Source organism: Orbicella franksi, chromosome 11, assembly GCF_964199315.1.
Source record: "Orbicella franksi chromosome 11, jaOrbFran1.1, whole genome shotgun sequence".
In the NCBI taxonomy this organism is placed as follows: Eukaryota; Metazoa; Cnidaria; class Anthozoa; order Scleractinia; family Merulinidae; genus Orbicella; species Orbicella franksi.
Window position 1 is genome coordinate 14,790,905 of NC_138155.1, and position 15,996 is coordinate 14,806,900.

Consider the following 15,996-nt stretch of genomic DNA (forward strand, 5'->3'; position numbering starts at 1 on the left):
TTTTGAAACAATTAAGCATCATAACAACAAAGCCGTATGGCAAGACGCTTTGTTAAGTCATCCATTGGTGAAAAACAACTGAATATGTTTCTAACGTATTAGAAATAAAGTAAGAACGATTACTCATTTCCGAGGGAAAGTCCTGTAATAGACTTCTTGTTTTCTGAGAAATGTCACGCAATTATTTTTATATATAATATATGGAAGTTATACGTTGGTTTTGTCCGTATTGTAGTGAATATTATTTGTTAGCATATATAGTCCAACATAAACTAACAATGAAGCATAAGGAGAATAAAGAAGAGTTCGAAAAGAGATATGATGAAAGGTCAACGACTATCTGATGCAAACCTGTCTTTTTTCCATGATGTGTTTCTGATAGGTATCAGAAAGAAATGCGAGAAATTTATTGGCTTTATCTTGGGAAAGCGATAGGTCAACGACTGTCTAATAATAGAGTTTGCGTTGGTTTCAACAACTGTCCGATGCATCAGACAAATTTTAATTGGTTGACTTTCACGACTTATTTCCGAGGGAAAGTCCCTTTTATCTGTTCCTGTGTTTATGAAAAAGACATCCAGTGTTTGTCACGTAATGCTAATATTTTTTATTGGAAGTCATAGCATGGCGCAATTAGCTGTTAAACAAGCCTAGTGAAAAATACTTTACGTCAGGTATGATGTGTAGTACTATGGGGTAAAAAAATAACTAAAAAGACCCTTTAATTTGAGACCATAAATTAGTTATTGAAAAGAGCCTGAGACAAGGTATTTTTATTTTTATGATACCATACATCGTCCTGCGATGTGTAGTTGCGAAGTTATTTTGAGAATTATTTTTTAAACGAAGTTATTTTGAGAATTATTTTAAACGCACCCTACCTTTTGAAAAACATTACAGATTGACAAAAAAGAGAGATTTTTTTGCATGAGAAATATTGGAGACGATTTTCGGCGTGACAGCACATGTAGCATTTCGAATGCTCTTCAGACTGGTGGAAATGTTACAATAAGACCAACAAAGAGTTCAATCAGGTGGATTTTTGGGCAACTTATTTTCTTCGATTGGTATTCCACTAGCTGTTGATTTGATTGGTAAACCATTATTGAAAGGTAATACAGGAAAAGGAGCACCAAGATTGGGATTACCAAAATCAAAAGGTGGTTCAGCTCCTCAAATAGGACAGCCGGCTCCTTTTATTGGTACTTGGGAAAAGACCATTGGACGAGGAAGGGAAAAAAAAAAGCTCTGGAAAGGGACTACTATTAGGAAAAAACAGCCCATTCAACTCAATTCCAATACTCGGACAAATATTATAAAACCAAAATGTCACACAAATATTCCAATGAGCAACTTTGATTTGATTGAATGGTGTAAGTATCTCAAAATACCTATATAAGTGAGGTTTTGTCGAGAGACCAATCAGTTCCTCATGATCACAAACAGACATTATTTATTCTACAGTCTCGAACCTTCTTGCATGAATGGATCTCATTGGATAGCAACTTATGCAAGAAATATCGTAATAAACTACTTTGACAGTTTTGGAATGCCTCTATTTCAAGAAATGATTAATCATGCTAAAAAACTCAACTTAACTCTTTTACCTCAAAATAATCAAATACAAAATATCAAAACAACAACTTGTGGCTATTTCTGTTTATACTTTTTAAATGAGATGAACAAAGGGAAATCATATTTCGATCTATTAAAAGTACTTGAATTGACGTACACGATGCAATGAAGAATGAAAAATTCACTGAAAAGTATTTTTAAAATATTATGCAATATATATTATATATGAAGTCGTATTGTGTAAAACAGAAAAAAGGTCACTGAATGTGTTTCAGGTAGTGAATATTATGTGAAGGCTAAAAATGGAAGACTGATATTCTGGGATATTCTGATGATATTCTTACTCAGCTTTATTATTCCTCACTGTATCCCTTTCTTACCTATGGCTTGGTTGTCTGGGGAAATACCTACTCCACAACTCTTAAACCCATTGTAACTTTGCAAAAACAGGCTCTACGTGTAATCACATTCTCGAAACGAGATGCTCAGTCCAGCCCTTTATTTTCCCAGTTAGGCTTAATTAAATTCATGGATCTGGTTACTATGCAAACTGCCGTTTTTATGTTTCAGTATTACCATAATCTATTACCTAAGGTCTGACAATTACTTTACATGCATATCATCTAAACATAACTATAATACTAGGCTAGCATCTAGGTAATCGCTACTTAGACTGGCTTGTGAATGAGAATTTATTTCGCGCCTTTTCAATGAGTAAATATATCTTATTAGATGTTTTGGTGTGTAGTATCTTTGTATATTTTTACGAGTTGTGCCGTATTTTGACGAGCCCGTAGGGCGAGTCAACATACAAACAACGAGTAAAACTATACAGCGATACTACACACCAAAACATCTAATGAGGGATTTATTATCCAACTGCTGTAGTAAGTAAATTTATCAATGAAAGAGGGAGAGTGAGCGTGAGCGCGCCGACCTGTACAGCAAACAGGTTTTCTACTGTACAATATCGCTGTATATTTGTACTGTTGTTTGGACGGTATTCGCTTGGTTCGCTTGGTATTCGCAAGTTGTTCTTGGCGTTGTTGTCTTTGTTGCTTAAACTCCCTTTTGTTGTTGGGCGGCGAGTGTGTGCACTTTCGACCATCCGTTTGTTCGGTTGCGTTATGTCGGGCGTTCGTTTGCTTTGTACTCGTTTGGATGCTGATTTCTCTACCGTCCATTCAGTTTGTTATTGTTTGGGCAGGGACATTAGTCTCTTATTTAAACTCTATTAAATTTGAGAAATGTATTAAAACATAGCTAGGGTAGAAGCTCCTCTGAGTTTTTAATATCTATATAAAAGAAGGCATCCCCACAACGTTGGAGGTTTTTCTTCGTTTTGAAACGAAGCGACACATAAACAAATCCTCCACGAAAACATCCACGCAACGCGCTATTTAGGTACGCGGGAGAACAGGGTACCATGTCTAAAAATAACTTAAGAGGGATTATCTTGGGCAGAAGGCCTATATGGGGAATTCACTCTCTTGCCTTGATAATATCTCTTGGTTTACAGTAATCGTTACTATTTTAGTTTTAGTTTACAAAAGCTTTTACAACACTGTATGTATTTATGGTCATGCAAATAAAGCTAATTGTTGTTGTTGTTGTTGTTGTTGTACCAAAAATTCGTTTAATCTCACATTTGTTAGCAGACTTGGCTTTAGTAAATATCCTTGCACGAAAATCTAATACACTCACAATGTGGCACTTGAGACCAGAGACAGGGAGATGTGCTTGTAAATACAGTGGAACACGTGTTACAGCCCTTTTTCATGATGTTCAGTCAATTTTAAACTGATCTCTTTAAACCGATCACGTTAAAAGGTAGCTAAAAGACTGTCTCCAGGCTAATTAAGAAAAAGAAATAAAAATCGCTTGTTTGTTTTTATTATATATTTTTATTGCTCGCACGCCCCATCATTATGTTCTATTATATATGTCCTTTTGTAAGTTAAAATTAAAGTTGTTATATTCTTTTGATACAATACATGGCCAAATGGCACCAAATATACCAATACATTGGATAAAAACCTTCTACCGAATAAAAACAACTACTTTGGGAATGAATTACTGTATGAGGTTTAAAATGGTCACTGGATATCACGGAGAAAGACTATTAAATCCCACCATGCAGACTCCCCTACACCACACAAAATGAAAGGTACCTAAAATTAAGTTCACCTATTGTGTTAAAGGACGAGTTGGGGATAAGGAATTATGCAAGATATTCTGTGTTCCTTTCCTTAGTAAGGGTTTTAAAAATGTATCACATTTGCGCAACGTTTATCACGAAAGAAAACGAAGACTGAGAACGTTTCAAAGCTGCGTCATCTTGACGAGAGAAACATTCATTTTAAGCAATTTTATATAAACACGATAGTCTCCATTTGGAGCGAAAATATGCTCGGATATTTGTCCTTAGACATTGCCTGGTCCTCAAATCTCACACTTTTCCTCGAGCTACGCTCTCGAAAAGTTGTTCGCTTCTCGGAACAGAGAATGTCCGCGGACAAATATCCGAGCACATTTCCGTGCCAAATGGAATAGTGCAATATCTTTCTGACTGGTTCACTGAATCTCGGTTACCAGCTTTTATACCTACGTCTGACGATATATGGAAATGAAAACGGCAAATGTCGCTCGGCATAAATTTTTTTGCAGGAAGTTTCGTCGACAAAAATAAATATGGATGAAAAAAGCAGATTCGATGTGCTATCTCCAGAAGAAATACAAGAAATTATGGACAAAGCATTCCCAGTAACAACAAACAAAAATCTACAAAGTTTGGGATGAGACTATTTAACGGTAAGTATTCATTAAGTTTCCCTTAAAAACTGCAAAATTCCAAATATGACCGTTGAGATTTTAAGTATTCATAAAGATTACGTAACAACAACGTTTACCTTAATGTTACAGAATGGCTTGCTCGTCCTAGTCTGCGAGGACGAATGATGGCACTTATTACAAACGTTCTTCGATTAAATCTATAAGAGCCGCCAATGATCGTTTCCTTCGCTTGCTGCCGCACAAAAAATGGTTTTCCGTTATCTATTAATTACTTCGCTTTTGTAGAGGCAAATAAAGTATTGAAGAATTTGTAAAAGAGCACAGGAAGGCAGGCCACATTGCCGGCTTAGTTCATAAGAAGCCAATTTCCAATAAGCAGCAAAAGCGCCCGGAAGTACTTCTTCATCTCTGTACATCGGAGAGACTGGAAGGCGACTACGGGAACGTTTCAGCGAGCACCTCCGCAGCATTCGAAACCGATCACGCGGGTTTCCCGTAGCTGAACATTTCAACTCTGCCTCCCGATCCCACTCTCTGGATGACATCATGGTCTGTGGCTTGAAACAATGCTCTGGGAGTAACATCAGCCGCAAGCAGCATGAAATGAAACAAGAAGATCTTTTAGATCTTACAACCGCGCTTTTAAAAGTTAACTGTTTTGGTAGCACTACAGTCGCAATGCAATGCACATTCCAAAGCAGTCCTTGATGATTCATTGATTACTCCAGACACCACCGTCACTTGATCAACACAACCTGTATTATTGCACCATCAGTCGTAGCCCTTATGAAATCTCCGATGACGTAATTACTTCCGGCACATGTCATAATATGGGATTATGAGTGACCCGAAGGAAAAAAAAAAATGGTTCTGAACCTATTTCCGGCAAATTTGGCACATCGGAGCTGAGAAAATTACCTTATTTCCGGCCATTTTTTCAGCTCTTTTCCTCATATCCCCCCTCCCCCCCCCCCCCCCTTTGGCCGGGAGAGTTTTGTAAAGTTAGCGAATTCCGTCAGTATGCAAGTCACCGTAATGGTGATTGCCGTCAGCGAAATGTTTATTTGCTCAAAAATTGCGGCCAAATCTTTCGGAGATGGAAGTCAGGACATTTATAAGGATACAGAAAGTAATTTGGGACCAGTTGCTGGCTTGTAAGGCTGAAATTATCTAGAAGTAAGCTTTTTTAACTTGAACGTAACGAAGGCGGTGAACAACTTGAATAAATTATCGGCTCTTCTCACTGTCTCGTTCTGTTTTTTGCTTCGTTCTCTTTTGGAGCCCGCCGAGGTCATTTTTTCGTCTAAATAACCTGAGAAAAGTTCGAAAAAGATGTTCCTCTTCAATTTTCAGTTCTCAGGCAATAATCCTGGATTTTTTTTCACCGAAAGGTCGGTTCGTGTTATGTTCGTGTGTTTCGGTGGTTATGGGCGACCGTCGCTTCTTTTGTTGACTCAAGCAATGACGCGGGTGACAAAAAAAAAATCTTATTATATCTAGTTCTGGTTTTGTTCGATTTCGTTGAAATTTTAAGATGATGAAGCTGGATTGTTAAGGAATAGATTTTACTACTGCCGATATGAGGTAGCTATTAACGCTAAAGTGATATATCGCTCCGAAGTCAGGGTTTTGAAGAGATTTTTTTGCAAAGCGTGAGTTCGGCGTGACTTTGTAATCTGAGATTTTCGTTGACCCTGAAGAAACAAGGTTCGGCGAGTAAACATGACAGATTGCGTAATTCAAAGTTGACCGAGTGAAGGTCTGCGTCTGGTCTCCGACAGAAAAAAAAAAAAAATAAAATAAACCACTGGTAGAACATGAACCGCGCTCGGCCCATGGCCGCGCGGTTAATTAATCTGCAAGCTGGGCACGCTTCGACCGAACGGACTGAACATTAACTTTCATTTTTTTGTGACTGTGGGTCTAGCGCGTATTACACATACGCGCGCTAGAAAAATGGTTTTCCTATTTGTTTACTGTGTACTTCATGCGCGCACTAACCGTGCGTGCCTGCGCGTGCAGTTTTTGTATGGCGTGGCTCACGGCAATCATTCCACCCACTGAAGAAGGGCTAAGCCCGAAACGTTTAGACTAGCAGATAAAATTTGACACTTTTAGAGCATTTTGAGCATTATTTCTAATTAACGGCACGCATCTTATGAGTTTTTTTTTCTCATTCCTACTGAATTAACGTCAATAATGCTGTCCTTGCAAAAAAAAACCCTCAAGGAGTTAAGTATTTTGGCTGAACCGAAGTCAGCCCAGTTCTTTACCAGCCACGAAAAAGCATCAGGGTGGCCTTGAAAATTCTGAAGAAAAATCCGACGCTAAGATAGTTTCTGTCCCTGTCTCTAAAACTGATCAGCAATCAGCTCCACACATACAGCTCGAAATGTCAAGGAAGTCACAGCAAGAGAACTCTGAAATAGTTCTTGTCGATAATAATTATGGTACAACGTCTGTGTCACATGGCGATCAAAGTTTTGCGCAGTATTTCTGACAACTGCAATATGCAAGTGTACAATTGTATTCGGGCGTCGATAAAACCAGGAACATGGAACATTCCGGAACATCGAATAATTATAATAATTATGCGAAAAATATGCAAAATTTAGTTTTCAAAAGTTCAATCAAACAAAAATAAACTGGTATCAGCTCGGAAAATCAGAACAAAACAAAAACATAACGAAAAAACTGAAAAGAAAAAAAAGAAAGAAAAATGAAAATGACTGCAATGAGTGAAGGCTACCAACTAAGAAGAGTAATCCATTCCTTCCACTCGTTCGCGTTCAGTTTAATCACGTGACAGTCCCTTATTCCCAGAATTCGTTCTTTACAGAAAACCAAGGTGGTGGTGTTCGAACTCCTTAATCAGACCGAAAAATATGGGTACACGAGTGTGATTTCTTTATTCTATTCATTTCGTCAATTCAAAGATATGCATATACACGATTTCTCATGATGAAATAGTTTCACCATGAGATAGAAATAGAAACTCTCCGGCATTGAGTTTCTTGTCTAAACTAATTCGGACTGCTCGAGCTCCGATGACAGTTGAAACAAATACAAACACAAAATTTAAAAACAGTTGGCGAGGCGCTGTCTTGTAGGGTCGCTGGTCAAAACTTTATTGTCCCTAGAAATATTTGTTACAGGTGTTGTCGATCTGAAACTGAATTTTAAGTGTCGCCCACAGTTCAAATGTTTTGTTCAGTACAAGTTAATACTTAATTAATTAAAAATACTTTTACCGCAGGCTATAATCTATTCATCGCTAGTTCAAGTTCTCGTGCAGACCGTTATTTGACATTCGATCAAACTTTTATCGAACTTCTATCGATCCATTTGAACACGACCAAAGTAGACCAGACATACGAAGTGCGCGTGTGAATGCACTGCTCTAATCTTTGATTACTACTAGTTAATAATAACTTGCTTGTTACTCGGGCTCCCGCAAAGGCTTGGTCGGTCATAGTGCCAGGCGTTCCGAACGGAGCGACGCGAATACTGGGGATGATAAATAGCAACATGAAGACGGAACAGTGACAAAATTATGGCTACTGACTTAACAAGCAACTGTTTGATGCCCAGACGAACACCTCGGATGTTGAAGAAATAAGGCATCAAAAAAGTGGACGCAATGAATTACCTGGCATTCATCGTCTGAATCGTTTGTGTTGAAAAACAGAGTGCTGTAAAGCCACGTGACGCAATTGGCGGGAAAGAAGAGGAGCCTGCACTCATTGTAGTCAGGTGAATGAATACCCAACACTCCCCACCCCTCCCCTAACGACTCCCCTATCCTCAAAAAATATTTTTTTGATATTTTGAGCCGATATCAGTTTAGTTTTGTTTATTTTATTTTTGAAAATTATATTTATAATTTTTCTCATAATTATTATAATTATTCGATGTTCCGGAATGTTCTGGGATGTTCCATGTTCCTCGTTTTATCGACGGCCTAGACAATATTGGGTCAAAATTTGGCCTCATTAGCATATGGTAACTGCAGAGGAATGACAGGAATCACAGGTCTTTAGTTGACGTAGCATGCAGTGTAGCCGCGTCGAGCCACAGAAAGCCCGCGAAAAATTACGCCTCGTTTTGGTTTAGGCGTCCCATTTATGGCCCCCCTGTTGGGCAACTCCGTCGTCGTACGCACCCACGAGCGATACTACTAGCCATAATAACCATCAGAAAATCCATTCATGGGTTTTCTCTTCCTTCCTTTATGAGTATGGGGCTCCGCTTGGCGACTCTTGGGGCCACTGGAGCTCCGCTAAAAAAGAAGCAGGAAAAAGAAATCTCAATATGCTAAAACCGGGAGGCGAACCCGGGTCACTTGATTTAGAAGGCCTCGACTTAACCACTACACCACCGAAGCATCAGCCGAAGAAGACTGAACTTGTAACTATAAATACAGCAAGCCTAAAACCACAAAATGAAAGCCAACCGCAAGCAAACCAGAGTGGAACTAACCGCAATAGCGATGTAACTAACCCGCAAGCACTCGGCATAAGTGGTTTAACCATGTACGGTGTATTCACGTGGTCTCCGTTCATTGTTAATTTGTACAAAAAGCCACGGAATGTCACAGAAGGAAGAAGGGCTTCTCTTGACTACCTGCTTTATTGTGTGCTCGCTCTTCGTGTTTTGTAAAGAAAGTTTTGGAACTGATAATGTCAATCGTTTTAATTTGGAGCGGATCGGCCTACGAATTATATTGCTTGAAAGCCTGCCAAATGAGCAAAGTTCATGCTCATTCTCACGAGACAACGAGTTCAAAATACGAAAACACTGACAAAAAGCTATGACTACAGACAGAAAAACAAACTATGATGCTGAGACGAACAACTTAGATGTTCAAAAAATCAGGAATCGTCGTAAGCGTCGTAAGTGCTCCGACGATGAGACAAACAACGTGCAATTAAATAAAGAGGATAGTCAACGAAGTAACTTGAATATTAAACATCTAAGCGTAACTTTGTGTTAAAACATCATGATTCTTTTATTTGTTTTTATTGAGTTCAATCAGCTTACTTGTTTGATGTTGCGGTACGAAGCGCGAGCAAACGCTCTTGGAGCGTCTTGTTTTTTCTTTTTTTTTCTTTTTTGCTGAGGATGAACAGCGGTTGTTTATATTGTTTTTCAAAACTTCGCCGTAGTTTTCTTGCAATTCCTTCAGCGCGAGGACGCCATGTATAAATTAATCGTTTGGATTACATCATTTTAAGCGAGTGAACTCATTCCAGGGAATCCCTCTCACTTAAATCTGTGTTTGTCTAGCGCCGTATCCTAATTGCAGACAAGTTACTTCTCCAAACAAGAAATCTAAATTATAGCCAAAATATAATGTCCTGACGAAAAACTTATTCTATTCAGCCAAATAGAAACAGAGTCGCTCCAACCGCTCAGTTGAATGAATTCTGAAACCTACCGACCACCCTATACACGGACTGATGATCGTCTCAAACGTCATAAACGTGTGTACTTCAAAGCGATTTCTGAATATATTACTTCAGCTAGCTAAGGAAGGATATCTGTGATATGCCCGAAGTTTGGCAAGATCAAACACGCTCTCTCGGTTAAGTTTGTGATCACAGCTAACGATGACTGGTGACGCGTAAACGGCTGTCCAATTAGAATCTCAGCGCAAATTGGGTTTGCTGAATGAGTACATAACCAACTGAGAAAACTGAGATGTTATAAGTAAGTAAGAGAAAGAAATTATTGGAGTTTAGCCCGGTGTTGGGGTCAACAGCTTCAGTTCTTTAGAACTGTCTTTCATGACATTTATTTACCTTATGGACTACTTTAATGGCCAGTTAGTCGATTAAAACCTACTAAAGTAAGACGAAGAAACCTAGAAGAAAGTGTTTTTTTATTAGTTTTATACACCGAATGCAAATATGGCGGACCGCTCGGTTGGCGCCCGGGACGAGTCGCATGCAAGCGAGGCTAGTCAGGCTCTGATGTTTTGTCTTGGCAATGCTTCCCCAGAAAAGTCTTGCTTCGTCGTCGATCTGGTCTGTTTTTGTTTCGCCGTCCCTATAAGTTGTTGTGTTCCTGAATGCCACCAGAAGGAATTGAAATCTTCCAAAGCAGAGAAACTGTTTTTGTTTTTGTTTTTGTTTTTTTTTCGTTTCCGCGGTCACCTCTCAGGGAAAACAGACGAAGGTAAGTAGTTCACGATCGCCGAGGGAACTGTTAAAGTTTGTTCGTTCAGGCTGGGAGATCTTAGAAAATGTGTAAGCGACCGCATTTAGCTCCAAGTCGTTCTCATTTGGCTCAAAGCATTCACTAGATACAACGATGGGGGCAGTTGAAGTTCATTCGCTTGGTTATTACACCGTAGTATTTGTTTCGTGCGATTCCGTGCGAGTGGACGCGATGTCAACTTCTTCCTTTGAGACAGAGGATGCTTTTCAAGAGGAGCTTTTCTTTACTTTGGGGAAGGTACTGGTCATGTAAATCGTGTTGGAACACCACCAAACACCACATAAGCTCGTCATTTAAACGATTTTTCTAAGATCTTCGAATGTGAAATGTAGCGAACAAACTTAAGTTCCTACGGCGATCGTGAACTCCTTTCCTTCGCCTCAACGAATTGCATTGATCCACTATTTTCCATAAGCTTAAGAGGCGAACGATGGAAAATTTATATCCCTCCTCGTGGCGTTCAGAAACACAGCAGCTCGTAGCCACAGCTAAATAAAACAGATCAGATCGACGACGAAGCAAGACTTTTCTGGGGAAGAATTGTCAAAGCAAAGCATCAAAGCCTGACTAGCCTCGCTTTCGTGCGACTCGTCCCGGGCACCGACCGGATGGTCGGCCATATTTGCATTCGGTGTATTTGCTATAAACTAACTAACTAACTAACTAACTAACTAACTAACTAACTAACTAACTAACGAACTAACTAACTAACTAACTAACTAAAGAAATAAAGAAATAGAGAAATAGAGAAATAGAGAAATAGAGAAATAGAGAAATAGAGAAAATAGAGAAATAAATAAATAAAGAAATAAGGAAATAAACATATAAAGAAATAAAGAAATAACAAAATAAAGAAATAAAGAAATAGCAACATAAAGAAATAAAGGAATAAAGAAATAAAGAAATAAAGAAATAAAGAAATATATAATACCTTGAGGCAAATCGATTTAAATGCTGCAGCAGAATATTTATTTATTTATTTATTTATTTAGTTGAATCTTCTGCTGCAGTATTCATATCGATATGCCTCAAGATGTAGCTCCGAAAATATTTGAAAGAAGTGTCTCAAGTGCTTCATTTCGCCGAGTTTTTACTCGTAGTCGATAGGAAAATGCTTAGCTAGTTTTCTCTTGTTGATTTCGAGTTAGGTTAAGACAGAGAAATGGCTTTTGTGTTTTAGTGAATGTTGTGAAGTGGCCATAAATCGTAAAGTTATATGGAAACAGTACGCCAGCACAGAAAAAATATTGACGTCCCTAAAAATTTTATGGCTTTTTTGAGAACTTTATCGACTGCTCTCACTATCCATGTTAGAATAATGTGTATTTGGTTTTGCCCATGGCAGATATTTGCCATCAATTAAAGGCTATTCACAACACTACGAAATATGCACCTTACTTAAGATGAAGTCACGGACAGAAATCAAATTGCCCAGTTGAAATGAATATCTGTGCTTTTAGACTGATAGTTGCACACATGATCCAGTCAATTTCATTTTGGCATGGTCTTTCTTGTTGTAGAAATACTAAACCAAATATGGCTATATAAATATGCATAAACTAGTCACAAATGGCCATTTTTGTAGGGGGTCTCCCTAACTTGGAGGGAATAAAATATTTTGGCCTACTTTTTTGCCACAGTCATTCACTCACCAAACCCAACATTTGTGCCAAGTTTGAGCGAAAGCGGGGATTTGAGCTGTATCACCTTCTGCCTGGCTCTGCCTGGTTTTCTCGTGGACACGCTCATAAATAAATAAATTACAATATTTAGAGAGGAAGCCACATCAGCCTTAGCTGGTTTTCATGAAAGTCCTCTATTCTGGTCGAATTGGAATTTGGAGTGTAAGTTTTTGTGGAGAGAGAAAAACGGGAGAACCCGGAGTAAAACCCTCGGAGCAAGGCGATAACCAACGACAAACTGCACCCTGATACGGCACCGAGCCGGAATAGAACCTGGGCCACATTGGTAGATTTCGTTACCTTAATTATACTTTGTCATGTGTTGCTGTCTTGAAATTTGTGTCTTACCTCTTTCGATCGCCAGAATTTACTATCTGGCTCACTTTATCATTTTTAATCCTGTGCTGCCGTTTCTACAAGAAAGGCCCTTATTCTATGCCATGTGTATGTGTATTATTCAATGCAGCATCGCTGCAAACAAAATTGTTTCTCTTTAATATTAGAAAGCCAATTTAAAATCTATTTTTACATTTAATTCCGAGCACTATTCAGTTACGAAAAAGGGACTTGCTTTAATTTGTTTTCGCACGAGTGAAATACCAACAATGACTAGTAACTTAAACAAAATTGTAACATTTATTGACCCTCAAAATTGATTTCTACAGCAAGTGAGATTATTTAATGAACCTTATTTGCACTCTAAGGTCAACTTAAGCAGAAGGGAAAGTCTAATCCTTAACCATCACCGGAAAGATTTGGCACATTTTGTACTATTACAGAAACTGTTAGATGCTTTTCGTTATCTAAACAAAGTAAAAAAATCTAGTAAAGCGTCGAGTTTTAAACTAGCCTGTAGGAGCATCCACCTTTCTACAAGAGCCGAAACAACCGGATGCTCTAGAAGGCAGTTGTTAAGCAAATAACACTTTCTTTTCTCCCTCAGCTCCAGTTAACGTTGAAGATTTACAATTGTGAAGGTCACTTCTATGAGCACTGCTTGTCTTGTATTGCACAACATTGAATGTGAGATTTGGGGTAGGAGAGAGGAATCATATTATTTTATGGGATGTTCAAAATGACAAGTCACAGAACAACAGCGAGTGTTAGTTCTAATGCGAATGCATTTACAAACTTGATAGCATTTACATACACGGCGACGGCGCCAAAACCAGCCTGTAGAATAACACGTTGTAACGTAAATATAGTAACAATATCTTCGGTATTTCCATTGATAATTCAGGCTATAGGAACGACCTCTTCTCAAACAGGAGTCCCGCCTCCATTGGTCGCTACTCGAACAAAAATCATATCCGCCGGACCGCTTGGTCCGCCTCTCACCTGAAAAAAAAAAGACAAAAACAAAACATAGAGAAAAATAGATAAAGTTTTTATTCAAACAATCATTTGAATGGTATACCAAAATTTGGACAACATTTATGACAGCAGAAGCCATCATCGGACAAAAAATGGCTCCTGATAATTAGAGAAGGCAATTATTGCGTGTATTTTGTTTTTTTTTGGTTTTTAATCTCCTTTCTGATACAAAATTGTATGCAAATTACATTTTCTGTCAAATTTATCGAGAGAATTCACCCGTAACTAAAACGGTATTTATTACTTCAAACTGAGTGAGCAACCATCCATACAAGTGTAGGTAAAAACAAATCTCTGCTGACGTCATTGGTTACTGAATGTTATAGCTCTTAGGCCCCGCCCACACTACGCCTGAGAAATCTGAAAACGCAGCATTATTTCTACAGTTAGGTCTACCGTCCACTATAATCCGTCACGAAAACGGAACTTACGAAAGCCCTCTTCAAACCTGAAGAACATGAAAACGCCGGCTTTGCGATTTAGTGGGAACATTTTGAAAACAGAGCTTTTCGAAAACGATGACGTCGAGATAATCATGTGATTTCACTGCCTTAATTTTCCTCAAACACAAATCCAAATGACCGCTAATTGTTGCGTTTTCAAAATTCCCCAGCGTAGTGTGGATGGCGCCTTAGGTCGGCAGGCGTATTTTTCAGATCGCCGAAGGCGGAATACAAAAACGCCTAACGCTGAATGCACTCTTTGCTTGCGGTTGGTATCATTCATTTTTGCTTGCGAAAGCTTTTATCCGCTGGAAAGAACCAAATACAATATAATGCTGCAAGCAAACATGAGTGAAACTAACCGAAAGCATCCAGTGCATTTTTTTTTGGCGTTCTGCAACTAAAATTACCCCTGCCACTCTAAGGATTTATAGATAGCGAAAGAGTAATTGGCTTTAATAATCAGTGACTTTCTAGGTTAAAACACCGAGCTCAAATTTCCAGGGAGAATTAATCGTGCCTTGCAGTTGATACTTCTGTAGTATTATCACAAACTAAAGCAATTACACTAATGGGGCAAACATGGCATATGTTGCAGTTATTTTTAATCTCAGTTCATTTTTGATTTCAACTATACGTGGAATCAATTTTCACGCAAAAAACAAGAGCATGTTGTAGCCCGAGGAATTCCGCTTAGTTGTGTAACTGAGCATCGCATTACGAATGCACTCTTCTTTGACTAGCCAAAAAAAAAAAGAAAAATTACAGAAAGCCTGGGCCGAGTCACGTAGTAGACCGCGATCAGTAAACAACATGGAAACGTTCGCTTTCACATCAGCTGTGCGTGGATATCATGTTTGTAAAGACGTATGGAAGCCATCGATCGGAGAAAAACTTGTTGCTACATGAGAGTTTAACAACCCCATGGCCAAACTGGAACAAGCTGTGAAAGTAGTGAAGGGCAACGAAAAACGGTCGGCCATTTGCCTCGCGAGTTCTCCCGAATAGCGTGGTATTTTCTTGCACGTAGTGGGGAAATCAGTGTTGAAGTGATCGGTCGCAGACGACATTATAAGCAGCTAGGCGGAGGAATGGAGTTTACGGACCAGTTAGAGTTGCACTGCTCAAACGAAGCGCAAATGTCATCGATAAAGGTTCTTTTCGCATCAGAAAAACTTTGGAGGCCTGGCACACATCTGCTACCAAGCATGCTGACAATAATTCTAAGCCGATTCCAAACCAGTATAGTATTCTTTTTAAACAATAGTCACTAATTTACACATTTTTACTTTGCTTTTGTTCTTCTTACTATTTTTATCTCGCCTTTTCTTGAATATACTTTATCATTTTGCATTCTATTTTTTATCCGTCGAAGGCTGCAGATCGACAGCCGAAAGCTCATGTTCTTTTTTCTTTGAAATTTTTAGCCAGCGAACGTTTTTATTGTAATTTTGATGAGGTTTCAATGTTTAATCTTCATTTACTGAAGGTTTTCAGTTTTCAGTGACCCCTACAAGCCAGTTTACTCCCTCTTAAAGCAATGGTCTTGTGTACAAGCCGCGCCCGCGATTTTTGGCCCAAAACTTAAGCAAAAAGGTGCAGCTTATACACGAGTCTTTACGCTACATTATATCATATTGTATGTTTTCTTACCAGACTCTTCCGGGAGTGTTGCGTTTTCCAGTGGGTTTTCTTCTATTTCGATTTCGTGGATTGGAAACGCGCCACAAAAATCCAAAATTTTCTGAGGTAAGGCCGTTCTGTTTGCAAGACCCACTTCTTTCCACTCAGAATTCTCGGTTATTTCTTCATCGGGTTGGGATTGCTTTGAGACCTGGAATATGTTATAAAGTGGAAACATTAATTATCTCCGGATATTTGACATCCCAGGTCAGCTGTTAATTCACAAA

At 38.7% G+C, this 15,996-nt stretch overlaps 1 protein-coding gene across 1 annotated transcript; it reads right to left on the bottom strand.

Annotated features, from left to right (window-relative positions):
- Nucleotides 1–13,313: 13,313 nt before the first annotated feature.
- Nucleotides 13,314–15,947, bottom strand: LOC145502799 (uncharacterized). Its single transcript, XM_081482182.1, has 2 exons — nt 15,740–15,947; nt 13,314–13,607 (listed from the first exon to the last, which is right to left on the bottom strand). The coding sequence occupies exons 1-2, from the start codon at nt 15,945–15,947 to the stop codon at nt 13,324–13,326; spliced, it is 492 nt and encodes a 163-aa protein (XP_081338308.1). The 3' UTR covers nt 13,314–13,323.
- Between the last annotated feature and the right edge of the window lie 49 nt (nt 15,948–15,996).

What these genes read in the sequence shown, in the direction of transcription:
- LOC145502799 (XM_081482182.1), bottom strand. Translation starts at nt 15,947, where the DNA reads ATGTTTCCACTTTATAACATATTCCAGGTCTCAAAGCAATCCCAACCC. An exon ending in AACACTCCCGGAAGAGTCTG is followed by an intron (nt 13,608 to 15,739) that starts GTAAGAAAACAT and finishes TTTTTTTTTCAG; the next exon opens with GTGAGAGGCGGACCAAGCGG.